Below are 26,851 nucleotides of genomic sequence, written 5' to 3'. Positions count from 1 at the left end.
AGCAATGAAAGAACATAAGACGCAAATAAAAAAAAAAAAAAGACAGAAACCTATCAGTGATGATCAACAATCATCTATTTATTAATGTAAAAAAAAAAAAACAACAACAAAAACAAACAAAAACAACAACAAAATAAAAAAAGAATGATACATAACAGAGGCGCCATAGCAAAGCGCGGGGCGCTGGGCGAGAAACATATGCGGTTCCCTGAGCCTCAAACGCAGTAGGTTTTATTTTTTGCTACTTAACATAGTACCTTACATAGATACTGTACATTGTCTTTCACCAATTACATACTGCTTTGTAACTGTTCTCCATAAAGGACTTTATCTTTTAAGGTAAATAAACGTAACTAATGATCCAGAAATATTTTGCATGAAAAATTAACAAATTAGATACTAATAATTTCTGCTAAGCTGGAGTCGGAAAGTAACTATTAAATACTCAGGAAAACCAACAAATGTGCAAAAACCAAATAGTTGCTTAGATGGTCACTGACAGATTCAGTCACTAAAATTTTTTTGGCTTGTCGCTTTGCACTAATAATAACATATGTACTAGTCGACCCGCGGCCGCTATTTTGAAGGGTCAGCCTAAGGCCACTGCAATCTATGCGACCGCAGTGGGCCCCGCACTTTCATTGGCCCCACGCTAATTATAGGTGTAAATTATTAAATTAAACTTATAAATTAACTTATAACAGATTTTCTGCGGCCTCCTGATTTACCATGAGCTAATAAAAATCTCCTGAAATTGCAAATATACAAAAAAGCTTTAGAAATCTCAAATTCAAATTCAAATTTAAATCTTTTGAAAACTCCTAAAACTCTTTTGAAATATAGACAAAATAGTCACAAAATAGTCGAGTGATTAAAAAAAAAACGGCATTATAAAATATCGGTAATTGTGAAATCTGGTAAAAGAAGCTTCTCTCGCCTCAAACTAAGGAAGAATTACTTGAGGTCAACACTCTTGAAGATAGATTGAAATAATTTGGTAATTCTTACTTGATCCTGTTGGAAACATAATTTTTATGATATACTGAAGGACTTCACTACACGCAAGGCTCGCAAAGTAATTTTTTACGTAGTAAGGAATGAATAAAATGCAAAGAGGAATTTATTTCGAATACAAACTCTAAATTTTCAAGTATTATACGAATCCCTACCTAAACTGGGCCCCTCGAAATCTGTTTCGCATAGGGCCCCACAATAGTTAAGTCCGGCCTTGCTATTTAGTGACGTGCGAATACTACTTGTTCCCCCCCCCCCAAACTTTTTTTTTCGCCGCATAAGTTACGTGGGGTAACTCTAGTCTGACTTGCAGAAATAAAAGTGTTATCTTTCCATGACTTTCCACGCCAAACTTTTTGGATGCTGATTAATATTCCTTCCGAAACATCTTAATAGTTTTAGGTATCTATAATATATTGTTCCTGATGTTTTTGTGAAAAACAAATCAATGCCAACGAATGTTTGTTTGCTCTTCTAATTTATATTACATTTAGTTTTCATGCTTAAACGTTGCAAAAACACATGATCAATAATATGTTTTTGTTTTTGTTTTTTTGTAAATAGCAAATAAATGGTAAATGAAAATCTATATACTCTAAGTTGTTCCGGATATTGTCTTATAAAAAATAAATTATGTGAAATTATTGTTTAAAATAGCTTAATTGACTAATATGACACTTAAATTATTTTACAATACGCCACTATAGTTTAATTATCGATATCAAATTGTTCCATATTTTAACTTAAAATAAATTTATGTCAAATTACTTAATTTTTTCAAAAATATCGACAATAGGTTGTTCAGGATTTTAAAATAAGAAAGTAATTTACTAGAAATGATTATTGAAAATCACTTTAAGACTTATTTTACATTTAATTTAATTGCTGAAAAATATTTTAACTCTATTTATTTAAAATTTCGCTCCTCTCTTACACTAAATTTAATTTTCTGCTGAAATATACCAAAAGATTTTTAATTATGATGGGGGTACTAAACAAAAATTAAATAAATTCTCATCATTTTAAAAATTTTGAGCGAACAGATCAGTACCTTGTCTTGCAGCTGCTTGTCACGCTACTGCACGAAAGACACTGCATAAAAAGTCCATTAAACTTTTTTTTTTGTGATATTTACATTCAAAGTTCATTCTTAGCCTTTATAAACAAAGATAAAATGTTTTCTTGTAATTTTAGCAGCTAGTTGGCCATAGAAGAAGACACCATACAAAGACTGACAGGCCTGTCAGTGAATAAAATTCTATCCGAGGCAATGGACAGAGAGGAATGAAGAAAGACGGTTGTCAGTTCTTGTATAGTCCCCCAACGGTTCAACAGACTAACACATAGGTAAAGGGGAAAGTGATTATTTTCATATATTTCATGTTGGATTGATACTAATTAGTCCCTGTTTAATATTTCGTAATTGCGGCTCTTCAATAAGCTACTTAATAAAGCAAATCTTGTCATGCTTTATCGCTCGTCGATATTCATCCGTGAAATATATGTTATAGGATCTTTATAGCGCTATTTCCCCCCTCCGTGAAATAAAAGATATAAGCTGGCGGACTGGTTGCAAAAATCGGCCCTGGCATTTCCCTATAGACTGGCCCAAATATCGGTGCATTTAAAGTTTAATATTGCATCGAAAACATAATACATGAATGCTTGAGTTTACATAAAGTTTTTATTTCTAAAGGAAAATAGTAAATTTAATCAGTCTGAGAGTAGGTAAAGTGTAAAACGTAAAAGGCTGATTTTGCACAACTATTTCTTACACCTGACAAAACAAAAATCATCGAACTAGAGAAAAAAAATTACTTGACAAATGTAGTAGAATAAGTAAAATTAGTCCCCTTTCTACTTTGTGTAGAGTAATTAAGTCGTCACATAAAAGTTTGAAACTAACAAAGTAAAAATAGATAACTGAAATAAAAATGTATATACTTACCTGGTAAAAGAACTGCCTCATTACCACTGTGATTGCTAGGTAGACACTTAAACTCAGGGACCGTGCGTAGCAGATTAATAATTTTTTCTGTGATGACCTTGTATTTATTTGTAACATTCTGAATGTATTCATACACTATTACAGCCAATGGAAAGAAAGTAAGGACTAAATCATCCAATTTGTTCTTTGTGCTGGATGATAGCACCACAACACTTAGAATGAAATAAAACACAGTATAGAGGGAAAGACCCCAAGTCAAATAAATTGAGAATTGAGACAGCAAATTAAATACAATTTTTAAGGTATTGCTTGCTGCTTGTTTGCTTTTACTGCAGCATCCAGGTAGATGGCAGACTATCATTGTTAAACAATTCAATGGAAGAATCAAATAAAGGACACTGAAAAGTGCGTAGACACCAAACACTGTGTAGGTCAATTCTCTTGGTATTTCTTGGACATTAAACGGGCAAGTGTAGCCTTTGTTTTTATAAGTCTCACATAGTATTTTATAGTCCGCCTTCTCGTTGTTTTTGTATTCAAGGGCAATAAATATAAGAGGCACTAAAACAATGGAAGAGAGTAGGACGGACAATATTCTCCCTAAGTAGAGTCGATATGGACAGCAACAACAACTGCATTTAATATACTTTTGTTTCTTGAGTTTCTTGTTCTGAAAATACATTTTAAAATATCACTTAGTTGCAATTTATTTGTTTAAGTTATATTCCCCAAATAAACACAAATAATAGTTCCAATAAGAAGAATATGGTGTACATTATTAACCATAAGATACAAAAAAAATTGAAGAAATAATCATAGTTTTAGCTAAAATAAATAGTATTTAGACGTATATCTCTATCCAAGCTCTCTGCAACAATGCACTACGCGACACTACTAGCTCCGAGAACTTGACAATTCAAGATTCCAAAAAATATATTACTTGAATGTCCAATAAATCACAGTCATGCTGTACGATTGGCAACAAAAAGCACTGTGCAAATGCTTCAATGTTATCAACCGTACAGCAGTACTCTACTGGCTTCTCCAAATCATCCTGGACTTGCATTGAGTTCAACTGTTCCGGACTGACTTCACTCGTTATACCGGACTTAATCTTAAATTATGACTTGTGAACCGAACCGTAATGCCTATTCCTGAACCGCCTTGCAATAAGCCGTCTTGACTGTGACACCTTTGCTCTTTATATGGGGTCCCAGAATACTTCCAGAGACCAACAAAAAGTCACTCCGACATTAATGGCCACAATAGATCTTTTGAGGAGCGTCGTCGCACTGCCACTCATGACGTTTGACCGTCGCAAAACTTAATTGATGTCAGCCGACTACACACACCACTACCCCTATCCGCGCCACCACCTGAGTTATAGCTGTATGAATATTTTACTAGAAAAACTATTCCCATAATGAAAATATCTCTTGAACTATGAATTTTGACTATTAGTTTAGTCCGTCAAACTAGTAGATATGCTGGTGATAGTTGGTTGAATACGTGATTTAATTGTAGTTGTTGAGTTGTAAATACATTTTAATCAATGAATGTTGAGTGATTGATAAATAAGTACCTTTTATAACAAAACAAGCCCGGACAATGTTTTTTAGCCTCAACGTCGCGTTCGGGTGGAAACGGTTGGTAGCGGAGAGGAGCTCCCCGCAGTTAGCTCTGTTCTCGGCCACTTGTAGCGAGTGGGACCCAGGAACGGGGACGGTGCGCTGTGTACACGGCACGGTCCGGCCCAGTCAACCGATATGGCCGTTTACCGTTGGGAGCCCTCAGACAGGACAGGTGTGAAGAGCCCCATGTCCAGGCCTGGTGGTTGGTAAAAGCCTTTCTAACCATCAACGGGATAATGGCGCCTACGGCGCCGACGCCCTACTGGACTTCACTGAAGGTAGCGGAGAGGATGAGGACGATTAGAAGAAGAACAAACAAGAGGCCCTCATATATAGGTAAAGTTTTCTTCATACAGAGTTGCATATTGTAGTGAATTTGTTTATTTGATTGTTAAACCTTTGTGTTTGTTTACATTTGTAAGACTGTGAACTGACCATATTTCGTGTCGTGACCTTTACTATGTGTGTAGTTGTTTGTCATTCAGTGTAATAAAGGTCTAGATGTAACATGTTTTTTTTTGTTTTCTGTTAAAGTACGACACATATTTAAAAGGTCAATTTTTTTTACTCATTTCAAAGGTCCAATCCATTTTCTCAATTTCTGTAGGAGGAATGTTTACGTGACAATAGGTCTATGGCGAGTAAAATAAAATCTGAACATTAACAATCTTTTTTTTTAAATACTGAAAATGTTAGGGCTATTTATACCGTAATTAAAGTTTAAGAATTAAAAAAATCAAAGGAATATCCTCCGCCATTTAAAAAGATCTAAAGTATGTCCCCGAATGCTAAGAAAAAAATTTAGTTATCGCCAAACTAACCCTCCCCCCATCGATGGACTGTTATGGACTGTCATGTGATGTCTAGGACTAATGTTGTACATCTAAGGCTTAGATGTGTACAGGCACAGAGTATAACACAGGCAAATGTTTACACCTCTCCCATCCAAAAAAAAAAACAAAATTAGAGAAGATATTGACAACCAAATTTATTTTATCATATACTTACACAGAATGATGTCTTAAGACCAGTTAAAAATTCTGTTACACATCTTGTGAATGTTATGGCTAAGTTGTTTTCATCCACACACTTTTCTTTAAAAACCAACAGTTTGTATGTGTCATTTTCCAGCACCGTATTTTTTTTAACAATATTTATTCCCTTCTTTAAATCTGACAATAGTTCCACTGTTTCTTTTGCAAATGATGCAGTTTGTCCAGCTTTGGCGATAGCCATTCTAAATTGCTTTCTAACGTTCAGAGCTGACAGCTTTGTTTCCTTCAGAACCTCTTCTTTAAATTCTCTTTTTTCATCTTCTGAAGCCATAAATTCCTGTTTGAAATTTGAAATCTTATTTTTAAAATCTGATAATGCTTCCACCATGTCTTTGTGTGCTTGTTCTGAAGCCTCCGTAGCACGAATAGCTTCCATAATTTTTACAATGGTAAAAGTTTCATGAGATTTTTGTATTTCTTTCGTTGAATTGTTTAGCATTTCAGCGGCCTCCTCAACAATATGAAATGCTTTGATAACAAGCTCATAATCTTCTTTTAATTTAGATATCTCTGATATATCTAAGCTATTTTTCTTCTCGATAATCTCTAATAAAAGAGTATTATGGTCTAGCTTCATTTTTTCAACTAACGTTTTGATTTGTTCTTGATTATCTTGTAGAACTTGGTTGTTACTTGTTACTTTCATCAGACTTAAAGTTCTTACAAACTGAATAACGTCTTTAGCAGCATCAGTTGTCACTTTAGAAAAATTAATTATGGGATTGGCATGCGACTGAATTTCATCTGCCTCTTTTATTATTTCTATATTACTAGTTTGGTCATGTACATTTCCCTCATCTTTCGGTGATTTGAACTCATCGGATCTTTTTATAGAAATATTTCTAACGCTGTTAGGATGAAAGGTAAACTCCTCAGTCCTAAATAAAAAAAAATTGAGAAATAACAAAATACTTGTATTAAAACAAACCTTATGTGTAAGAAAGAAGCACACAATTACTGACATATATCTCAATACTGCAAAATGAATCCCCCTTTTATATATAAAACAAAATTAATTAAGGACCACTAAATTATTAACTAACTTTTTTAAAAAAATTTATTCATGTGTTGACATCGGAAAAAAAAGTAAATCTAAATCGACCACCTGCTGACAATGAATATATGTTTGCACTGAGTGTGGCTAAAGAATTAGGTCGCAGGTAGGGCTGCGTAGCCAAATTTATTTTTGGACTCGATAACAAGCTTTATTATTATTATTATTGTTTAAAGTTTGCTGTTTATAGTTTAGCAACCAGTGTGGCTTATACTACATTCGTAGTAACAGAATTAGCCAATGCAAATGAAACAAGATTACAAAGAGGCGGCCCCCATTGAAGTCACCAATGGACCAGGATTATTTAAGCCATAGTGTTTTTTTGATCGTTTAAATTAATACAAGTGTTAAAAATCATTGGTCGGTTGTTGTTTTTTTCCAAATAATAGCAAATAGGACATCTCTTCGTCTTTGATAAGACTCTTCTAACTCTTATAGAATAAGTACAGTAAAGATCCAACTGATCACCTAAAAACAGAATAGAAACCGCCCAGACAGTGTCGGTGGTACCTGATGTGGTAACTCAGTTTCTCATCCATTCCCCATCAACTTTCTTCAAATATGTTCCAATAAACACTATTGCTAGTTAGTTCTTTTTGTTGAACAAATACAGCGAGCATATTACATATTATTATTGATTTTTAATCAAATGTAAAATAAGTGTCAATGCTATTATAAAATCCCACTGTTTATGACATATGATGTCTTAATAAATTTTACAGTGATATTTAATTAAAATTAGGAACAATCTTAACATCACCTGAACAGGTTTCCTTTGTTTTACTTTAAGACAGAAATGGTATAACGTTGTTAAGCTGCCTTCTAGACGTGTCTAGGCAAGTTTGGGAATATATCTAGAGATTTTAATATAATTTTATTTTCCAATGTGTCATCTTTTGCCAAGATATATTTTTATCAACTTGGTTGTCATCCCCAAAATGGTTTCATCTGGTGGAATCTAGATTAAGTCTAGACCTAGATTTTAGACTAGGTCTAGATCTAGAAAAGCAAGATATAGAATCTAGACCTAGAATAGAATTCGTATGACTTTACACGTTTAATCTTAAAATTACTAGACCTAGAGTTAGGCAGATAGTAGGATCAGGATTAGGATCAGGATTAGATCTAGTAGGCTAACTACTGAATAATAATGCACTATGCTGTTCGCATCATATTCACTTCTTAATGTGATACCACTGTCAAAATATATAAATCTGCACCCCCTCAACTGTAAGAAGATAAACTATTTCATTAATAATTTATAGATGTAAATTTTGTTCGAATAGTTTAATGCAATTAAATCTAAATCTAGATTGACTTCTGGCCTCTATTGATTCTAATTTATAATTGTTGTCAGGTGTATCATAAGTTATGTCAAAGCTACGCGCTTAAAAGTAGTTCGTTTTTTTTTAAACTTTCAACTAAACGAAGTTCGTGTTAAAATTATTTTTTTAATAAAACATTAGTATGGTATTCCATGCGGTAGTTGGTAAATGGAGAATCTATTTTATAAAGACCATTGATACTATTTCCATTGTGACCTTAGATGCAAATATTTTGTACCAATGCTGGAAACTATGAATGAAGCTTGATTTATTAATGAAGAAGTATGTGTCCTTTTTATAAAACCTACCTCCACTAAAGTTTTTAAAGTGGTGTATTTTTTTTTGAAAGTCTATTTGCATAGATAATTTAAAAAATTAGATGGTTCACCTTCGGAAAAGAAATAATTAGCCGTTGTTTCAGAACTTTGAATGATCTAAAATATCATGATGTCCGATTTTCATTTTCTCTTCTAGTTTCTTCTAGATCTAAACTGGACGGACGGTCAGACGACGGACGGATGGACGGTCGGACAGACAGGCCACACGAAACTAATAGCGTCTTTTTCCCTTTCAGTTCCGCTATAAATCTTTACCTAATAGAAGATCTGGAATAAACGCCAAAGTAAACATATAGCAGGATGAGGCTTGAAGCTAAGATTGAAATAATGTGGAGACCGAGTTCCCATACAAATGTTTCATTGACCACCTGACACTTTCTTCCGGTTAATGAGTCACCTTCGCAGCACCTGGAAGATGCAGAGTGATGTCATTTAGTCATTATTCATTAAAGACAAAGTTTAAGATTTTATACATACTATAGAATATTTAAGAAAGATGCTAGTTAAAGTATTAGGTAGGAGATCTATTTCATTTCTGTTGTTAAATCAATATGTTTTTCAGCATAAATGCAAGAAAGCGTTAGAAAAAAAAATAGGAAAGTGAAGATGCTTGACATTGGAAGATTAAAAGGTCCAAATAATTAAAAATTATTCACACAAAACAATCCAATCAGTCAATTATTTATGTGTTGTTGTTTTTTTCACTAAAATCTTGCAAACGAAATGGTTACAAAACAAGCAAACAATTTTTAAAATATATGGCTCCTTTTGTCTCGAAAGGCAATGGATGCGCCCAAGTGAGTCACTGGTTTTGGCTTAATCTTGAGACGGGGCAGAATCTGGTGTGGCTAATCAAGCCAATTCTAGAACGGCAGACTTTGCCACTATTCGTACATGTGTATGCCTCTGATTTAGGGCTAGCAGGCAGGGCAGCTTTCTTTTTTTCCCTCTTGATTAAAGCCGCTTCAATTCTTTTGTTCTCAGCAAGGGTTGTCCCAGCACGCACAGTCTGTCTCCATGCACTCCGGTCTTTGGCTATGTTTTCCCACATACTTTCACTGATGCCTGAGGCTCTCATGTCTCGCTTTCAGACATCTCTATATGTTAGTCTTGGGCGGCCCTTGGGTCTGACTCCTTCCACAAGCTCAGCATATAAGATATCTATCTTTCGGGATTCTGCCATCTGGCATGCGGGTGACATGTCCGAGCCAGCGTAATCTTCTTTGTGTCAGGAGAGCATACATGCTGTTCATATTGGCCAATCTTAAAACTTCCTGATTGGAGACATGGTCCCTCCAAGAGATGCCCATTATGCGTCTCAGGCAGCGCAAGTGGAAACTATTCAATCTGTGCTCTTGGTACATGTATGTTGACCAGCTTTCACTGCCATAAAGGAGAGTGCTCACAACACAGGCGTTGTAGACTAGGATTTTGGTCGCTGTGGTCAATTTACCATTTTCCCAGACGCGCTTGGAGAGTTTTGCCAATGCTGTGGTAACTTTTCCTATCCTTTTTGTCAGCTCGATGTCTAAGTCTAGGTTACTGACAATTGTTGAACCCAAGTAGGTAAATTCCTGCACCACTGAAAGGGTGTGGTTCCCAATTTGTATTATAGGTATTTCTGCGACGTCTTGTGCCAGGATTTCGGTCTTGGAGAGACTTATAGTAAGGCTAAACTCTTGACAAGCAGCTGCTAAGGCGTTCACTAGCTTCTGTAGACCTCCTTGTGAGTGAGATACGAGTGCCGCGTCATCTGCAAACAGCAGCTCCCTTATCAAGATACGACGCCTTTTCGTTTTGGCTTTAAGACGTGCCAGGTTAAAGAGCCTTCCATCGGATCTGCTATGGATGTATATTCCGTCTTCCAGGGATTTAAAAGCACTGGATAGTACGACTGAGAAGAAGATGCCAAATAGTGTAGGGGCCAGTACACATCCTTGTTTTACACCGCTCTTAATGGAGAATGGCCTGGAGGAAGAACTTTCAAACTGAACGGTGCCCTGCATATTTTCGTGAAAAGCTGACACTAGTTTTCTTAACTTATTTGGGCAGCCGATTTTCTCTAGTACAGCAAACAGACCGCTTCTGCTAACAAGGTCAAAGGCCTTGGTCAAATCAATAAAAGCTATGAAGAGGGGCTGCTTTTGTTCTCTGCTCTTCTCCTGTAGCTGCCGCAGAGAGAAAATCATATATGTTGTAGATCTACATGCCCTAAAGCCACACTGCGACTCTGGATAAACACGATCTGCCAGGATCTGTAATCGCTTTAGTAATACTCTAGCAAAAGCCTTTCCGACTATGCTAAGCAGTGAGATGCCTCTGTAATTGTTACAATCAGAGCGGTCGCCTTTATTTTTATAAATTGTAACAATGTTGGAGTCTTTCAATTCTTGGGGGACCATTCCTTGTTCCCAGCACAAGCTTAGCAGTTCATGGAGTGGTTTCATTAGGGCATGTTTTCCAGCCTGAATTACTTCAGCAGGAATGCCATATCCTCCGGGTGTTTTCCCATGTGCAAGCATGTCAATGGCAATGCTCAGCTCCTTTACTGAGGGCGTTTCGTCTTATTCCGTCAAAACTGGAAGTGATGGGAAGTTGGAAACAGCATTTGGTGAATGGCGTTTTCAATCTGGTAGAGTTCTGCATAGTGTTCTACCCATCGTTCCATTTGCAGCGCACGATCGCTGATGATTGAGCCATCTTTTGACTTGAGCGGAGCACACTTGCTGGTGTGAGGTCCAAAGGCTTTTCTCATGCCCTCATATAGTCCTCTTATGTTACCACAGTCGGCACAAGATTGAATATCTTCGCATAGCTCCTGCCAGTATTTGTTAGCACATTGTCTCGCTACTCTTTGGGCATTGTTACGTGCAGCTCTGAGCCTTTTTAAGTTGCTTGGGGTGGGATCCTTCTTGTAGATTAGCATGGCTGCTCTCTTGTTCGTAGTGGCAGTTTCCATTTCTGGTAGACTAGCTTCAAACCAGTCTTCGCTTTTCTTGGTTTTGTTTCCAAAGACCAGTGATGATGTTTGGTAGATTGTATCACGCATAAACGTCCAGCTTTTTTCTACCTCAGTCACAGAGAAGTTTTTAAAAGCTTCCTCTAATTGTTCTCAAATTCGGTGCAAAGATCAGGATTTTTTGTGCTAGTAGTATTCAGGCGTGATTTTCTTTTTCCCTGTGAAGTGTGGATCTTAGTTGGCAGCAGTCTATTCCGGCAGGACACTAAAGTATGATCAGTATCACAATCCGCGCTTTGGTAGCTACGTGTCAGCAGTATATTTCCAATGTCCTTTTTTCGTGTCAGTATCATATCCAGCTGGTGCCAGTGCCCAGACCTAGGGTGCCTCCATGAGACACAGTGCTGTGGCTTTGTTCTGAAGTATGTGTTGGTAATGCAGAGCTTATGGTATGTGCAGAATTCAAGCAGTCTTTGTCCGTTCTCATTCATCTTTCCGATTCCAAAAAGCCCAAGACAGTCTGGCCAGGTAGTGTGATCTGATCCTACTCTGGCATTGAAGTCACCTAGAAGGATCATATGTTCTTTTTGAGGAATGTTTGCAATGGCTTCTTTGAGGTCTTCATAGAACTTGTCTTTGTCCTCCTGAAGCGAGCATAGTGTGGGGGCATAGGCACTAATTAGAGTGACTTTTCCAGATGCTGTCATCATACTTATGCTTAGTAGCCGTTCCGAGCCACCAACTGGAGGGACTATCATGGGAAGAAGACTGTTCTTGACAGCAAAGCCCACACCATGTATTCGAGTCTCATCCTGTGCCTTCCCTTTCCAAAAGAAAGTGTAGTCAGTCTCGCGGAGCATGCCGTTTTCGGCCAGTCGGGTTTCTTGCAGGGCTGCAATGTCAATATGTAGCCTTTTTAGCTCGTTGTTTATAACTGCCGTCTTCCTTGCATCGTCGATCTGCCTTAGATCATCAGTGAGACCAGGACACATTGTCCTGACATTCCAAGTGGCCAGTCGCATGACAGGGATTTTCTTTTTCAGTTTAATTTTTCTTCTTTTGTTGCTTGGTGCAAGTTTCCAGCCTACTTGTCGTTTTAAACTAAGCTCTAAGCACCCATCAGAGCAGGCAGGCTGTGGCGGATCAGAACCTAACTGACTGGGGGCTGCCCAGGTTGAGGCGGGCGGTAGCTGATCAGTGAGGCGCGAAGACCTCTCCCACCGTCAGAGACAACCCGTGGCGTCCATACATTGCGCCAATCAAGTTGGACTTATAACCCGTAACTGTTGTCTCCCGTGTTGTTTTAGCCGCTTTGCAGCAGCACCAGAGTTTCCTCTCCGGGGCGCATTCCTGGGCCTTGGATAAAGGGGTCATGGGTGGCCCATGCGTCATGATCCCTCTCTCGACCTTGCTGATGTGATCCAAAGGAACGCATCGCATTACATTTGGCACCAACTCAGTTGCAGAAGCTGCCGGAGGGAATTTCGTAGCTGATACTCCCAACGCCTAAGGGGCTTCACTCCTGATTTCTCCTCGAGGTTGTCTATTGAAGCCTCAGTACCGCAAGGCAGCGGGGGTTTGAAGTCAGAGTACCCCTCTCCTAGATGAACTGCCTTACTAGGCTGACGAGCTCCATCTGCCCGAAGCTCCCGGTTTTGTGGCGCCAGGTATCCGCCTTCACCCCTTCACCTGTTAGTAAGAGCAGTTTCGCCGGGCTTAATATCTAAGCCACACGAGCAGGCCAGGTGCTGGACTTAGTTGTCAGAGGCTATTTGAGACGCATGCCATTAGGAGTACTTTATAGACAATGGGAGCTTAACCCCATTGACACCCCTGGCCATGACAACCTTTGAAACCATTGAAATTTTTAAAATACTATTAAAGAAAAGACAACAATAAATCTCTTATACAACTTAGCGATTATTTTGCTCTTAATAACTAATGAACGTTAGATTTTTAAAATAAGAAAAACAGTTTAAAAAACAAAACAAAACTTATACGAAGTGTAATTGTATCAATTAGTTTGGAGCAGTCAATTAATTACATTTGTTATATATCTAAACCAACAACAATAGATCTGTTCGATTAATAACGATTTTAACAATTGTTTTGTTTAGCGCTACTTCATGCTTTCAATTTTCTCACTATGCTATGATCCTATCACTTGTCTGGACTAATTGGGAAAAGGGAGGAGGCGAAAAATAAAAGAATAACTGGGTGGATTTAAACGTAACTGGTTTTTAAAAGTATTTACAGACAAAAAGGGTGGGGAAACAACCTGAATTCCAACTGGTGGCTAAAGCCTCCTCGGGCCGCATATTAACCACTTTACTAGTGAGGTACTTATGATTAGAGAAGGATGTATAGTATAGTATATAGTATGTATATATATATATATATATATATATATATATATATATATATATATATATATATATATATATATATATATATATATATATATATATATAGATAGATAGATAGATAGATATATATATACATATATATATATATATAGATAGATAGATAGATAGATAGATAGATAGATAGATAGATAGATAGATAGATAGATAGATAGATAGATAGATAGATAGATAGATAGATAGATAGATAGATAGATAGATAGATAGATAGATAGATAGATAGATAGAGATATATAGATATAGATAGATATAGATAGAGAGATAGAGAGATTAGTTGATACTTACTTAAATGTTATCCTTCCTTCCCCATCGTTATTGTCTATATGAGCAGAACAAATATGAGGGTTAGTGAGTTTTCCTGAAACTAGAGTAAAATCAAAGTAAATTATGACGATTTCAGATTTATGAATGGGAGGAGGTAGAAGCTAATTTCCGGGATCTTTCATTTTCACTGTTTAAAAGAACACAGAAAAAAAGACGCTACATGTCAGTAAACACTTGAATTCTAAGAAGAAGGAAATTATAAACATTTTTAAAATTACCATCAAGAAAAAGATTCCTTGTTAACTCTTCCAGTATTTCAAAGTCAATGGTGTATATACAGTCTTGTGGTGTGACGTTGATCTCAACATGTTCAGTGTGTATGTGGAAGACGCTTTTAAAAATGTTGAATAAATAGATATACGTAATCTGCAAAAGACTCTTCACATTGCTCTGTACATTAAACCATCTGAAATAAATGTGTATTACTTAAAAAATGGAGTAAACATTGGGCCTTGCAAATAAAAGGATTAATCTGTAAGTTTTTGTTGAGTACTATTTACGGCTATTGTCACGTAGCAGTTTAGCTGCATCTAAATTTAACCTTTCCTGGAAGTAACCTATGTAATTACCTCCACCTTTTGTTCTAGAAAAAAAGAAGAACGGAACGGAACGGGAGAGCTCTGACGTCATCTGTTCACGTGATTTGAGCGTGGTTTTGCCTGTGAATTGTGGTATTGGTTTTAGCAGCTTTTAAGCGTCAGTTGTCAAATGGAACTTAAAGAGACAAGTCGCATATATTTTCAGTTGTAGAATTTATATATATTTGCTTGAATCTATTTGTTAACGATTTCTAAAGATAATATTCAATTGATACAGTTTCATTTTTAGCGGCCACCGAAAGGGGAAAAGACTTATTAGTTTTGTGTGAAATGTCTGTCCGTCTGTCCGTCCGTCCCGTTTAGATCTCGTAAACTAGAAAAGATAGTGAAAATCCGATATCTCAATATTTTAGACAATTCAAAGTTCTGATACAACGGCTACTTTTTTTTTTCTGAAAGCGAAAAATCAAATTTTTAAAATCACTTATGCAAGCAGTTTTTTAAAGAGAAAAAGCTATTTAGTATGCATTATAATTTAAAACGAATAGTAATCTTAAAAACTGCATTTACTTAAACATTTTGTATTATTTTACAGAAATATATTTTTTGTTTTGAGGATTCGAATAAGAGGTTGAGCCATTACATCAATTATAACACTTCAGTTAGGCCAGGGGAGGCGCGGTAGCTGAGCGGTAAAGCGCTTGGCTTCAGAACCGGGGGTCCCGGTTGCGAATCCTGGTGAAGACTGCGATTTTCAACTTAGGAATCTTTGGGCGCCTCTGAGTCCACCCAGCTCTAATGGGTACCTGACATTAGTTGGGGAAAAGTAAAGGCGGTTGGTCGTTGTGCTGGCTACATCACACCCTCGTTAACCGTTGGCCACTAAAATAGATGAACTTTACATCATCTGCCCTATAGACCACAAGGTCTAAAAGGGGAACAAGTTAGGCCAGGTTCACATCTAACTTTGCATTCAGTTGCAACTATCCTTTGATCTGCTGTACCGTTGGGGCACTGCACAAGATCTGTCAACCTTCTTTCTCTATTCTTATCTCTCATTTGTCTTTGATATAATTTCATTCGGATGTTCTTTCTGAAAATATTGAAGCCTGCCTGGGTGAACCACTTCGGCAGGGGGGGGGGCGATTTTGAGTTTATGTTTTCACACTAACTGTCATTGTAACCTTGTTAAATTTTGTTTATTGTATGTGATTCCTAGTTCATGAATTAAAGATTTTTATTTTTAAATCTCTAAAGATATTTAGACCTAATATCAATATCTATATTAGAATTCCCACCATCACAGGAACATCTTTAGACATATTTGACACCTAGAGAGCCTGTTAGACAGCTACGTTAAGATGTTACTATAAATAGCTATAGTGATTAGATTTCATCAACACCAACCTCCATTCTAATCCGGGCCCGAGATACTGAAAGCTTCTCTTGCAAAATCCCTCGACAGAAAGTCAGAAGTCTTACTGTTGGGCGTAATTCTAGTACGTCGCCTTTCAGGTTAAGAGCTTATGGTTTGCCAGACCTGTTGGTCAGCTTTTCTGGGTCGGGTGAAAAAATTATGAGACACCGTTTTATCCCTCCTCTCTGTAGTGGATAGTATTACTATGTAACAGACTGTTTAACATGAACAATTAAATAGAGCATCAAAAGACGCTCCAGATTCCAGAAACAACTTTAAAGCCACACCATAAATTATCTAAAGTATCGGCTAGATGAAGGGGCTAGAACTCAAATCCAGATGTATAAAAGATAGTCTGAAATTCAACATTAGAGTCAAGCTGATACCTTCGCCTACCAACCGAACCGAATATGCTTTTCAAGCAGGGGAAATAAACCAGAAAAATGTATCATTAATATTAACCATGTTTAACAGATTAATATCATGAACCAAACACTTCAAATATAGTTAGGCTTTGAAACAAAAGGAAAAATAATATGTCAAAGAGCTCAACACAAGCAAACTATAAAATATCCTTTTTATTATTTAAGAAATCAACGCTAAAAATATTTCTATCTATTATGTAGACGTCTTTGTTCTTATTCGACATTCATAACTGTGAATACCGAAGGTTAATTTCCCTTACTCGTATAAAAAAAAATAATCTCTAGTAATTAATTGACTTATTGTTTAAATTTTTTTTATCTTTTTATGCCTTGTCTACGCCAATGAATAATCGCGCAAAGTTTCAAGTTGATCCGAGAATGAGTGTCGGGAAAATACAAACTATTTTCAGGCTGACAGACATAAAGACAGACAGAGTGAGTCAAAACAAATCCTTTAAAAGAACATTGTCTGCTCAGTCTTACCGCATTGGTTGAAACCGTGTCGTGTTGGACTCCTCGAAAATGACGTCATCCCTGAAAGCGTTGATGTAGGTGACGTAATACTCCACGTAATCTCTTCGATCTAATCCACCAAGGGAAACACTTCCCAAGCTCGTTGATTTGTTCCAAAACGTTAAGCTGCATGGTGAGGGCATAGCACTAGCACTAGTCGTACATAGACTTACCATCATCCACGAACAAATCAATGTGATGTAACAAACTAGTCTAAATCCATTCATTGTTAGACAGTCCTGACACGCTATTAAAAATTTAAAACAACAAATAAACAAATCAAGGAAATCACTCTATTTATTTTTAAAGACTATATCGTTTAGAGTTACATATTTAAAGTGTCGTAAAAATATTACAATGATATGCGTAACATTTGGTAGGGGGTATTTGTCTTCTTATCAGTAACTTTAGATAACCTAAGTAAGGTAGTAAATTCGTCTGTCAGACCTTGCGATCTATAGGGCAGATGATGTTAAGGTCATCTGTTTCTGTGGCCAACGTTAACTAGGGTGTCATGTGGCCAGCACAACGACCAACCACCTTTGCTTTTCCCCAACTAATGTCAGGTACCCATTAAAGCTGGGTGGACTTAGAGGCACCATAGATCCCGAAATTTAAAATTCCCAGTCTTAACCAGGAACCCGGGACTCTCGGTCCGGAAACAAAAGGCTTTACCACTCAGCCACCGCGCCTCCTTGAATAACCTAATGTCGCTAAAAATAGTCCCATAATGATGTGGACGCACCCATACAATGGAAGAAATCTAGATCTATGTAAAGATTTAATTATGACTTTTATGTCCCTTTGGGAAAAGAATTGTGCTCTTTTGTGACTATAAACAAGGACTATAAAAAAATTGTGTAAATTATCTCCTATAGATAATCTTGAGTCTCATATCGTGATCCATGACAGCACTCCTACCACCTGCATCGAAATCTAATTATTGTGTTTTTTTTTTTACCGTAGATAAGGTTACGAACTAAGTTATAACTATGTTATGATGTGAACTATGTTATGTTATGAATAATATTATTTTATGAACCATGTTATGTTGGCTTATGTACGCCTAGACGTTTACTTTCTTCAAATATCTTGATCAATATACAATCTTGAATCTATGTATACTATATATACTAAACCTCGGACCGACGTTACAAAAGAAGGTTACATAGACAGTTTGTGTGGAAACTCAAACTCAATATCGGCCCCCGAAGTGGTCCACCTAGACCTAGAGTCTTCACCAGGATTCGAACACGGGACTTCCGTTTCCAAGTGCTTTACCCCTCAGCCACAGCATCTTGATATATTAATTTAACGTAAACTTGTATGTTTCAAAATAATATCCATGCATTCAAAATTAATAACATGTTACATGTAATAAAGAGAAACTAAAAAAATATTTATTCTTCTAACAAAATTAGATAAATTGACAACATGAAAAAAAAATTGACCTACTTTAAGCTACAATTATGAACAAATTACTTAACAAGACTTTTCCCTCGCAAAAAAAAAATAATATCTCCATTGTTATTTGTCATACAAATTAGACATAGATCTAGCTATATCTAGACCTAGTTTTAGATCTAAATCTAGATTTAAGATCTAAGTTTAGGTCTAGAAGTAGGTCTAATTCTAGATCTAGAGTTAGATCTAAGTCTATATCTAGATCTAAGCCTAGATCTTAGTCTAGATCTAGATCTAAAACCTAGAACTAGATATAGAATCTTGATATAGAATCTACTATATCTAGACTAGAACTCGCATGAATTTACACGTTTAATCTTAAAATTACTAGACCTAGGCCAATGTTATGATCATGAATAGTAGGCCTTTTGTTACCTGGTATAGGTGTACTATGCTGTTCGTATCTGATTCATTTCTTAATGTGATAATGTAATGTGCACCCCTAAGCTGTCAGAAGATAAGTTAAATCTAGATCTATGTCTGGCCTCTATTTATTGTAATTTAAATTGTTGTCAAGTGTATAGCTTAATAGGGATATGTGAAAACTGCGAGTTATAAAAGTAGTTCGATTTATTAAAACTTACAATTGAAACGAAGTTCGTATTAATTAAAATTATTTTTAATAACAACATTTGAATCAGTTTTCTATTTCATGAGTTAGTTAATAAATGGAAAATATATTTTATAATGTTCCATTGACACTTTCACCATTGTGACTTTAGATGCACATTTTTTGTACCAATGCGCGAATCTATGAATGAAGCTTGAGTTATTAATGAAGAAGTCTGTGACGTTTTTTAAAAAAAACTTACCTCCCCTGAAATTTTCATTGAAAAGTGGTGTAATTTTTTGAAAAATCTGCTTGCATATATAATTTTAAAAATTAGATGGTTCACTTTCGGAAAAGAAAAAAAGTAGCCGTTGCATCAGAACTTTGAATGATCTAAAATATCATGATGTCCGATTTTCATTTTCTCTTATAGTTTCTGAGATCTAAACGGGAGGAACGGACAGACAGGCCACAAAAAACTAATAGCGTCTTTTTTCCTTTCGGAGGCCACTAAAAAATAATAGTTACATAACTTTGCAAAAAGTGCAGAAAATGGGGAAAAAATACATTGAGCTTTGAGGTAAGGTCAAAGACTTTTAATTGTGTTAATTCAAAAAACAACAACACATTTTTAACAAGATTACAAAGAGAGTTTGTGTTACACAAACTCAGAGGCGGCCCCCGTCGAAGTCGGATCCCTGTCGGATCTGCATATTCGCAAATAATATTCAAGAGGTGATTTAATTTTGATGTAAAATGTTTTACACGTTTCGGATGTTCCTTCAGAGTTGAAGATAATTACTTCCTAGTCCAAACCTCCTGCAGGACGACGGGGGATGGGAGCGGGCAGGGTTTGAACCCTGGGCCATCCATAAATCTGAACGACAGTCCAGCGCGCAAACCGCACGACCAGGCAGCCATCCGATGGTCAAAAGTAATAATGTTTCAAAGATTCATTTGCCGTAAATTTAAATTTAAATTTAATAAAAAAAAAATAGTAGATTAGTTTTAGTATATTAAAACATTACAATATTGATCAAAACGTTTGGAAATGAAAATCTACACTTTTTTTTTACACTTTAAGTTTAAAAATTGAAATTCTACATCTTAATCTAGTCTATTTTAGTCTAAACTAGATCTAGAAATTCTAGATCTAGACTCTAAAATAATTTTAATTAGAATATAAATCCAGATCTAGATATACTGTAATAAAAATCTAGATCTAGTTTAAAAAATCTAGATTAGATCTAAATCAAGATATCATTCCCTTTTTAAACGCGAGTCACATAACGAGGCTTAATAAACATTACTATACCGTGTTCTTTTTTCATTTCATTTGAAGAATTAATTCCATATAACGTCAGAGGGAAAAAAAACACTACGTCACACGGCCTAGCTAGACTAAAAATCGCCTTCATCTATAAGAGCCATTTATCGAGTGTTCATAGACTTTGGTGCAGCGAGTGCGTTCTTTAAGCATTTCATTTAAAGAATTCATTCCATATGACGTCAAAGGAAAAAAAACACTACGTCACACGGCCTAGCTAGAATAAAAATCGCCTTCATCATTACGAGCCTTTTATCGAGTGTTCATAGACATTGGTGCACCGAGTGCGTTCTTTTAGCATTTCATTTAAAGAATTCATTCCATATGACGTCAAAGGAAAAAAAAACACTACGTCACAAGGCCTAGCTAGACTAAAAATCACCTTTATCAACACGAGCCATTTCTCGAGTGTTCATAGACATTGGTGCACCGAGTGCGTTCTTTTAGCATTTCATTTAAAGAATTCATTCCATGTGACGTCAAAGGAAAAAAAAAACACTACGTCACACGGCTTAGTTAGACTAAAATATGTTTTCATTAATACAAGCAATTTTTTCGAGGGTTAATAGACATTGGTGCACCGAGTGCGTTCTTTTAACATTACATTTAAAGAGTCCATTCATATGACGTCAAAGAAAAAAAATTCCATTACCTCACAATAGGCTAGTACCGGTACCATAAAAAAAAATGTCTTTATTTACATGAGATATTTAACGAGGGTTCATAGACATTGGTGCACTCAGTTCTAATAGATATTATTTAAAAAGGATCAAAGCCACATTGTTTTTGCGTTTTGTCTGTCAGTCGGTCTGTCCGTTATCTTCATATAAAAAAAAAAAACTAAAAGTTATTAAAAATTGATTAACCTTTATTTTACGTTTCAAAACATCGCAATAATTTTTAGGTATGAACACAATTGAAAAGTTTATATAATAGATTGTTTCGGATGTTTGTATAAATAGTAAAAGAAAAAGAGAATTTCAGATAAATGTAATACCGTTAATTAAATTTTTTGGATGGTCTCGTATAAAAATTAGATGTACTACAGCCACGTGGAGAGATTTTCATACCTTACTTTGGTGTTTGGATTCTGTTTTCCTTAAAAATCGGAACATAATATTAACGATAATTAGATTTTTTAATGTTTTAGGTAGAAAGTTAAATGTACTGTAAGAGAGTAGTGAGTTAAAATATTTTTCATAAAAATCCGTAAAAACATTATTTCGTAAATGAGAAGATTATTTGTTTATTAATTAGAAGAGGGAGTTCAAACAATTATTTGGCGTTAGTAGATTTTTAAATAAATTCGGAAATTTCTGGCGACGATTTGTAAGAAACAAAATCCGCAACTTTCTTTATCGATTACAAAACTTCTATGTTATGTTTTACAAGAAAATTAAATGTCTAAAAAGTAATTTTCAGTAATCAATTCTAGTAAATTACTTTTTTTAAAAGCCTTATGCGATTTCAAACAATCATTAGGCATAATTCATGTTTTATAAAACAATATCCGGAACATTTTTACACTTAATGAAATATAAGTCAGTATAGAGATTATGATTTAGCATTAATATGCTATTTACATAAAAAACGGAACAACATATTATTGATAATGTGTTTTTGCAACGTTTAAGCATGGAAATTGAATGTAATATAAGTTAGAAGAGCAAACAAACATTTGTTGGCGTCGATTAGTTTTGCACAAAAAAATCCGGAACAATCAATTTTAGATACTTAAAACTATTGAGATTTTATGGGAGGAACATTAAAGGGTAAATCAGATTTTCAATAGCTTTTAGAGTTCTAGTTTTTTAAATCTAATCGTGACGGACAGACCGACCAACAGACAAAACGCACAAAAATAATCTTCTTTTATTCGGATGGGGGCACTAAACAAAAAATAAATAAAATCTGATTTTTAAAAAAAGTTTAAGGAATTGGTTTAGCACCTGATCATGTTGCGACGTTACGCTACTGCACGAAAATCGCTGCATAAAAAGTCCATTTAAAAAAATGTGCGTGATATTTACATAAAAAGTGCATTATTAGCCTTTATAAACAAACAGAAATGTTTTCTTTTAATTTTAGCAGCTAGTTGACCAGAAAAAACGTCTTTAACTATTATTTGTATTTGTTGTCCTGTACATTTTAAAAATATATTTGACTTAGTGATACTGAAAATACACAAAAATTGTCCATCTTTGTTAGCATATTGTAACATTGCCTCCCTTACATTTACGTAATTGTTTTAGAATTGGTGTATTTTTATGAAAAAATCGCTTGCATAATTAATTTTATAAATTAAACGGTTTGCTTTTAGAAAACCAAAAGTAGCCGTTGCACCTAAACTTTTCAAGCCGGATTTAATTTAATGATGAAATAATATTTTTCATATCTCTTCTAGTTTTCGAGATCTGAGTGTGACAGACGGACAGACGGACAGACGGACATTTTGCACAAACCTAATAGCGGCTTTTTCCCCTTACGGGGGCCGCTAAAAATTGGGACAAAAAATGAAACTTAAAAATATTTAGTTTGGAATAACAATTGGCATACTGTCTACCATTATAAATTAACATTTATAGTAAATAAACGAAAAAATGTCCCGAAAAAACATATCCACACAAATAACCTTCATCTTATAGAACTGATAACAAAATATCTAGAGAAACATGGTCTTATTTTTTATCACCATCAAAAAATTATGATTTCTAAGAAAAAAAAAACGCTTTAAAAAAAATAATATGATCAAACAGGCCATTGAGACAAGCACGGTCTTGTTCATTATTTATCTTTAACTTTATTTAAACGCTCTTTCTTATTTAGTTTTTGTTTTAAACTTTTAGATGAATTTTAAAGTTTATACATAGAGGGGGAAATGCAATTGTCAGCTAGTCCTAATACAGGCCAAGGGCTTCCCAAACTGTTCCTATTGTTCCGCGAGGCCTGAATATGTGTTCCACGAACTACTGGAATAATTAACTATTAGGCCACCACGTGAATTGATCTCTCTAAAAAAATAAGCAAAGTGTTCCGCCAAATACTCAGAGAGAGAGAGAGAGAGAGAGGGGGGGAAGGGGTAGGGGAGAGCACTAAGCTCTACATTTGTCTAATCAACAACTATAGAAAGAAACAAAAATTATCATAATTCTGGCTTTGAGAATATTCTATTTGTATTACTTAAATTAGGCCATACGTTAGAATGATTATATATCTTTATCACGTGACCTATCTCCACTTCAGCTTTTCAGAACCCAACAGTGTATCCTTGATACAAGGGAACTAGAAGATAACTAGAATCCTTTGTGCTTAAAACACTTCTCAGTATAGATTCTCATCTTTTTTTTTCTGTATGTTATTCCAAACTCATAAGTCTCACTTGAAACTAATGAATTTTAACATCAAAATTAGTTTGAGAAGTTGTGTGCCATTCTATGATGTCTAAACATTTAAAAAAAAGATGCGGTTGAGCGCTAATAAAATGTTATATTTTTAAAGAAGCTTTCTTGTTAACTTATTTACACTTGCGTTAAGTATTTTTTTAGTATCAGTTGTACCAGATGTGTTAATAAATGTTAGCATTCTAGAACCTATAAAATGCTTGTAAATGCATTCAACGCATATTGGGGCAATGACGATCTAGTGTTACTGATACGAGAAAGAGTAAAAGTGAGCAGCTTGCAACCAAACCATCAAGCTTTGGGCAGGATGGGATCGTTAACCTTAAATGGCTGACCACCTAAAAGGAAAACTCTGAATCCTATCCTAGCGGCTATATGTAAGCACAGAAAAAGCTTCGCGACTCAACCGTGAGGTGAAATGAGGGAATGGTGGCCCCTAGGCAGCTTTTAGCACACCGTGCTACGTCCCTTTAGAGCCTGAAACACTATTGATATCAAAGTTTGCACTATCAGCTGAATGAATAAGTGGGAACTGCTGGGTGGAGGACATCGTTCGGACCTTCACTACCTGAAGTACTTCCCAGGATTTTTATCTCATTTATAAGAGTTGATTCATATCTTATCTGCGGCTAAAGTCGCCTGAAGTTAGTGATTTTATATCTATACTAGTCGACCGGCGGCGTAGCATACGCCTCTATTTTGCAAGGCCTGTCTTAGGCCACTGCGACCTTAGCGACCGCATTGGGCCCCGCACTTTCATAGGATCCGCACTTTCATAGAACCCGAGCTAATTCTAGGTGTATAAATAATTAAATTAAACCATTTTATAACTTAAAACAAATTTTCCGCGCCCTCCTGTCGATTTACCAGGAGCTCCTGGAAATCTCCTGAAATTACAAAATATACGAAAAAGCCCTTAAAATATACGGAAATATATAGACAAAAATTGCCATTTTGGTGTATCATTCAATATGGAGAACGCCAATCCTGCGCGCTTTAAATAAAAACGGCATTATGCATTAGCCGTAATTATGTAATCTGGCGAAAGAAGCTTCTCGTGCCTCAAACTAATGAAGAATTACTTGAGGTCAACAATTCTCAAAGAAAGATTAAAACATTTAGTAATTCTTGCTATTGAGCGTGATCTATGTAGGAAACAGAATTATCATAATATACTGTATGACTTTGCTACACGCATGGCTCGTAAAGTAATTTTGTACGTAGCAAAGAATGAATAAAATGCATAGACGAATTTATTTTCTAATACAAACTATTAAATTTCACTTATTGTCCGCTTCCCTACCCAAAATCTGTTTCGCATAGGGCCCCACAGTTTGTTTGTAAAAATGTTTTACGTTTAGAATGTTCCTTCAGAGTTGAAGATAGTTTACTTGTTAATTCAAACCTCCCGTAGGACGAAGGGGGGGGGGTGGGAGTGGGCAGGGTTTGACAGTCCAGCGCACAAACCGCACGACCAGGCAGCCATCCGTAGCGACGGGTGAATATTGCCTCTTGTTTTTTCGTGGGATAACTCCATCCACAGAAATAAAAAAAAAGATCTTTCCTTTACTTCTTCTTCTTCTCGTCCAAACTCTTGAGCCAAGAAGAGAATTATATATATATATATTTTCTTGTTATCTCTTTTGTGGATGGCCATTTCTTGTGGAGTCACGGGGCTGTAGCTACACCGACACTCCTTTAAATCCGACTCCGATTGAATGAAACCGAAACAGCTTCATGTGGTTACATTTATAAGAATCTGAACTCAACCTAATAATATGATACATGGGCGAACCCATGGGGGGTTTTGGGGTTCAACCCCCCCCCCCGAAATGAAATCCCCCGGGGGGGGGGATCGGAATTCAGTAATTGATTTTTTGCATTGATTTTGTTTATTTTGGGTGACATTTTAATACTAAACCATCACTAGCCCCAACAAAACCAAAGGGGTTTTGAGTTTAAAACCCCCTACCAGGGGGTTCGAGTTTAAAAACCCCTACCAGGGGGGTTCGAGTTTAAAACCTTTACCAGAGGGTTTCGAGTTTAAAAACACCTACAAGGGGTTTGGAGTTTAAAACCCCCTACCTGGGGTTTTTGCAGTTAACTCCCCCTCTTCTATAAAACAAAACAAACAAATGCAAACGAAAATCCCCTAATTCCAAGAGCACAGTTAAGGAAGATTTTGATTTTAAACCCCCCTCTAAAAATTACGATAAACCCCCTCTTCAATATAGAAAAAAAGCTAATTACGCACTCAAAATGTTATGAGCGTAGCTAAATAGGTTTTGACTGAGTTTTGAGTTTAAACCCCATTTCAGCGGGGTTTCAAAGTAAAAAATACCTCTTTAATAATAAAAATAAAGCAAATTATACACTCAAAATGTTATGAGTGTAGTCAAAGGATTTTTTAGTTTAAATTTCCCTCCAGTGGAGTTTGAAGCTAAAAAGTACCTCTTCAATATAAATAAAAGCAAATTACTCACTCTAAAATCTATGAGCGTAGCCAAAGGGGTTTTGAGTTTAAACCCCCATTCAGAGTGGTTTGATGCTAAAAATACCTTTTAATATAAAAAAAAGCAAATTACACACTAAAATTAATTGAGCGTAGCCAATCCAATCGGGGGTTTTGAGTTTAAAACCCTCTTCTACAGATGGCTTTTTTTTTAAAGTTTAAAACCCCTCCAGATGGTTTTGAGTTTTAGATCCCCCATACAGAGCATTTTGAGGTGGAAAACCCCCAACAGATGATTTTGACGATAAAACTTCTCTTTTCGAAATAAAATCTAAAGCAAACTACAGTCACTTAATTCCAAGAACGTATTCAAGAGAGGTTACACATTCTTACCAGTGGCAGGGCTCCATTAATAAACTGCAGTGAATAGTCATCTGCCGAAATTGAAAAACACTAAATGTGGCTCAACAAATATGGCTAAGACAGATTTTAAAAGTCAGTTATAGAGATCTGGTCTAAATCAAGGAAATCCTATGCCGAACTGGAAGTCGACTCCTTAGTAAGATTGTGAGAGAGCGACGCATGAGATTTCCGGGACATGTTCTCCGACAAAATGAATTACGCATAAGAAGAGTTGCAATGATATCCTAGTACAACTTGACGCCACTCATTCATGGAGGTCCTTATGGCAG

The 26,851-nt window shown here is 35.8% G+C and overlaps 1 protein-coding gene across 8 annotated transcripts in view; it reads right to left on the bottom strand.

Moving 5' to 3' along the window:
- The window catches only part of LOC106078079 (uncharacterized), a 58,974-nt gene extending 33,427 nt beyond the window's left edge, over positions 1-25,547 (bottom strand). For 2 of the 8 annotated variants that reach the window (XM_056026357.1, XM_056026358.1), the window contains exons 1-6: positions 16,936-18,339; positions 14,290-14,477; positions 14,033-14,111; positions 8,621-8,773; positions 5,602-6,526; positions 2,963-3,632 (exon numbers count right to left, since the gene is read on the bottom strand). In XM_056026357.1, coding sequence (XP_055882332.1) covers positions 2,963-3,632; positions 5,602-6,526; positions 8,621-8,773; positions 14,033-14,111; positions 14,290-14,477; positions 16,936-17,192 — 2,272 coding nt within the window. In that variant the 5' untranslated portion in view covers positions 17,193-18,339. Of the gene's footprint in view, positions 1-2,962; positions 3,633-5,601; positions 6,527-8,620; positions 8,774-14,032; positions 14,112-14,289; positions 14,478-16,935; positions 18,340-18,804; positions 18,957-19,241; positions 20,032-22,869 lie in introns of those variants that run through there. The other 6 variants (XM_056026354.1, XM_056026353.1, XM_056026355.1 and 3 more) reach the window with 6 other exon arrangements.
- Between the last annotated feature and the right edge of the window lie 1,304 nt (positions 25,548-26,851).

This window comes from Biomphalaria glabrata, chromosome 4 (assembly GCF_947242115.1).
Source record: "Biomphalaria glabrata chromosome 4, xgBioGlab47.1, whole genome shotgun sequence".
NCBI classification, from domain to species: Eukaryota; Metazoa; Mollusca; class Gastropoda; family Planorbidae; genus Biomphalaria; species Biomphalaria glabrata.
This window is presented reverse-complemented; position numbering and strand designations above follow the sequence as displayed.